General features: G+C 56.1%; 1 protein-coding gene across 1 annotated transcript in view; it reads right to left on the bottom strand.

The window, feature by feature from the left end:
* The window catches only part of LOC105003868 (striated muscle preferentially expressed protein kinase-like), a 42,484-nt gene that overhangs the window by 7,551 nt on the left and 33,077 nt on the right, over positions 1 to 1,856 (bottom strand). Inside the window, 2 exon segments of the mRNA XM_010861301.1 lie at positions 1,343 to 1,475; positions 1,478 to 1,597. Of these exon segments, the coding sequence (XP_010859603.1) occupies positions 1,343 to 1,475; positions 1,478 to 1,597 (253 nt within the window).

Genomic DNA, 1,856 nt, shown 5'->3' with positions numbered 1-1,856 from the left:
CACCCCTCCTTCCCTGCCCCTGCCCCCACCGGCCGGCCTCCCTCCCTCCTCTTCCCTCACTACAGCCCCCTCCACCCACTGCCTAGAGTGAGATGCCCAGACTCCCCCACCACCAGCCAAGGAGGGACGAGGTCACATGTTCAGTCATGAGCCCTGCTGAGATGCATCTGGAACAGTTCTGAGGAGTTTTATCGGAAACTGGAGAAGAGATCTATGACTGATAAAGGCCCTGCATGTAGCCTGGTGTGGTGGGCCTGCTCCTCTCTGCAGGTTGGTCTGGAAACCCTGGCCTCCTGAACTTCTGCCATCCGTGAGTAATGCTCCCCACTTTCAAGGGGAGGACTGAGGTGACCTAGGGGGGAAATACCTCCCCCGCCGTAGCCCCGGGACGTGGGCAGAGAGATAGACCAGGGCATATCCCAGGTGTTGCTCCCCCCAGGAAAGAGCCCCGGAGGTGGCTTGTCTGTGTGCAGAGCCTTTGGTGGGGGCAGAGGGGATAGGGAGGGGCGATCGGGTGTTCAGGGCTATAGAGAAATGGAAGGTTGAAGGCACAGTCCAGACTGTGGGCCTCTAGGCTGGGAGAGAAAGAGTGTCTTTGGGAGCACGTTCACAGGCTTCCCAGATGGCTCAGGGGGTAAAGCATCTGCCTGCTAATGCTGGAGACTCAAGAAACGAGGGTTTGATCCCTGGGTCAGGAAGATCCCCTGGAGCGGGAAATGGCAACCCACCCCAGTATTCATGCCTGGAAAATTCCGTGGCAGAGGAGCCTGGCGGGCTATAATCCGTGGGGTCGCAAAGAGTTGGACGCAAATGAGAACACACACAACAATCCTGTGTACACACAGCACAGGGGGCGCTGAGGGACAGGGAGTCCGATCCTGAGCTCCATCAGAATCACACCCAGGGACAGAGACCTCTGTGTGGTGGGGGTGGGCAGCTGGCCAAAGAAAGGCATTAGTACGATATCACAAAGCCACTTCTGGGCTCTGGGTGCAGAGGGTCATACAGTCCAACTTACTACCAGCTCTGTGACTTGGACAAGCTACTTAGCATGGCTAAGCCTCTGTTCCCTCACCTGTAAAATAGGCAGATGACAAAACTAGCTCCTAAGCAATGTTCGAGGGGCGAGTGAGGCAATGCTTGTTAAGTGCTTAAAGGACACTTGGTGTTGCTAATTAATGGCAGCTGAAGCAATTATGATGATTGTTGTTCTTTCCTGACTCCAGGCCCCCTCCACCACTGCCAGGGCTCCTCCAAGCTACAACTTGTAGCCAAATTATACCCGGCTATAACTTTTCCCTGGGGCTCGCAGGGGGCTACTCACCCAGCAGGCCTGGATTACCTGACTCACTGCGCACATACTGGTGACCCAAATCCTCCTGGACACTGCCAGAGAGGTTAGGCTGTGACAACCTCTTGTCCTTCCGCAGCCGAGAGAGGCCCCAGCGCAGGCGGCTTCGACTTTCTGCAGGAGCTGTGAAGAACCAAGCCTGTGAGCACTTGCCCAGCCACTACCAAGGAACAGAGAACTTCTAGCCCTGACCCTTCCCTGGTGGTTCAGTCGGTAAAGAATCTGCCTGAAATGCAGGAAACCCAGGGTTCAATCCCTGGGTGTTGGGAAGATCCCCTGGAGAAGGGCATGGCAACCCACTCCAGTATTCTTGCTTGGAGAATTCCATGAACAAATGAGCCTGGCAGGCCACAGTCCATAGGGCCACAAAGAGTCACAAAGACTCGAAGCGACTAAGCCTCGACACCGGCCGGCTCCTGCAAGAGCCTCTATCCTTCAGCCTTCTGCCGCCCTAGTCCTGCCAGTTCTGTCCTGGGGGCCTCCAGAAATGTCTCCGCTTCTTTGC

The sequence above is a fragment of the Bison bison genome, unplaced genomic scaffold (genome assembly GCF_000754665.1).
Source record: "Bison bison bison isolate TAMUID 2011002044 unplaced genomic scaffold, Bison_UMD1.0 scf7180017864471, whole genome shotgun sequence".
NCBI lineage: Eukaryota > Metazoa > Chordata > Mammalia > Artiodactyla > Bovidae > Bison > Bison bison.
Note: the sequence above shows the minus strand (reverse complement) of the source record. Positions and strands in the feature narration are given on the sequence as shown.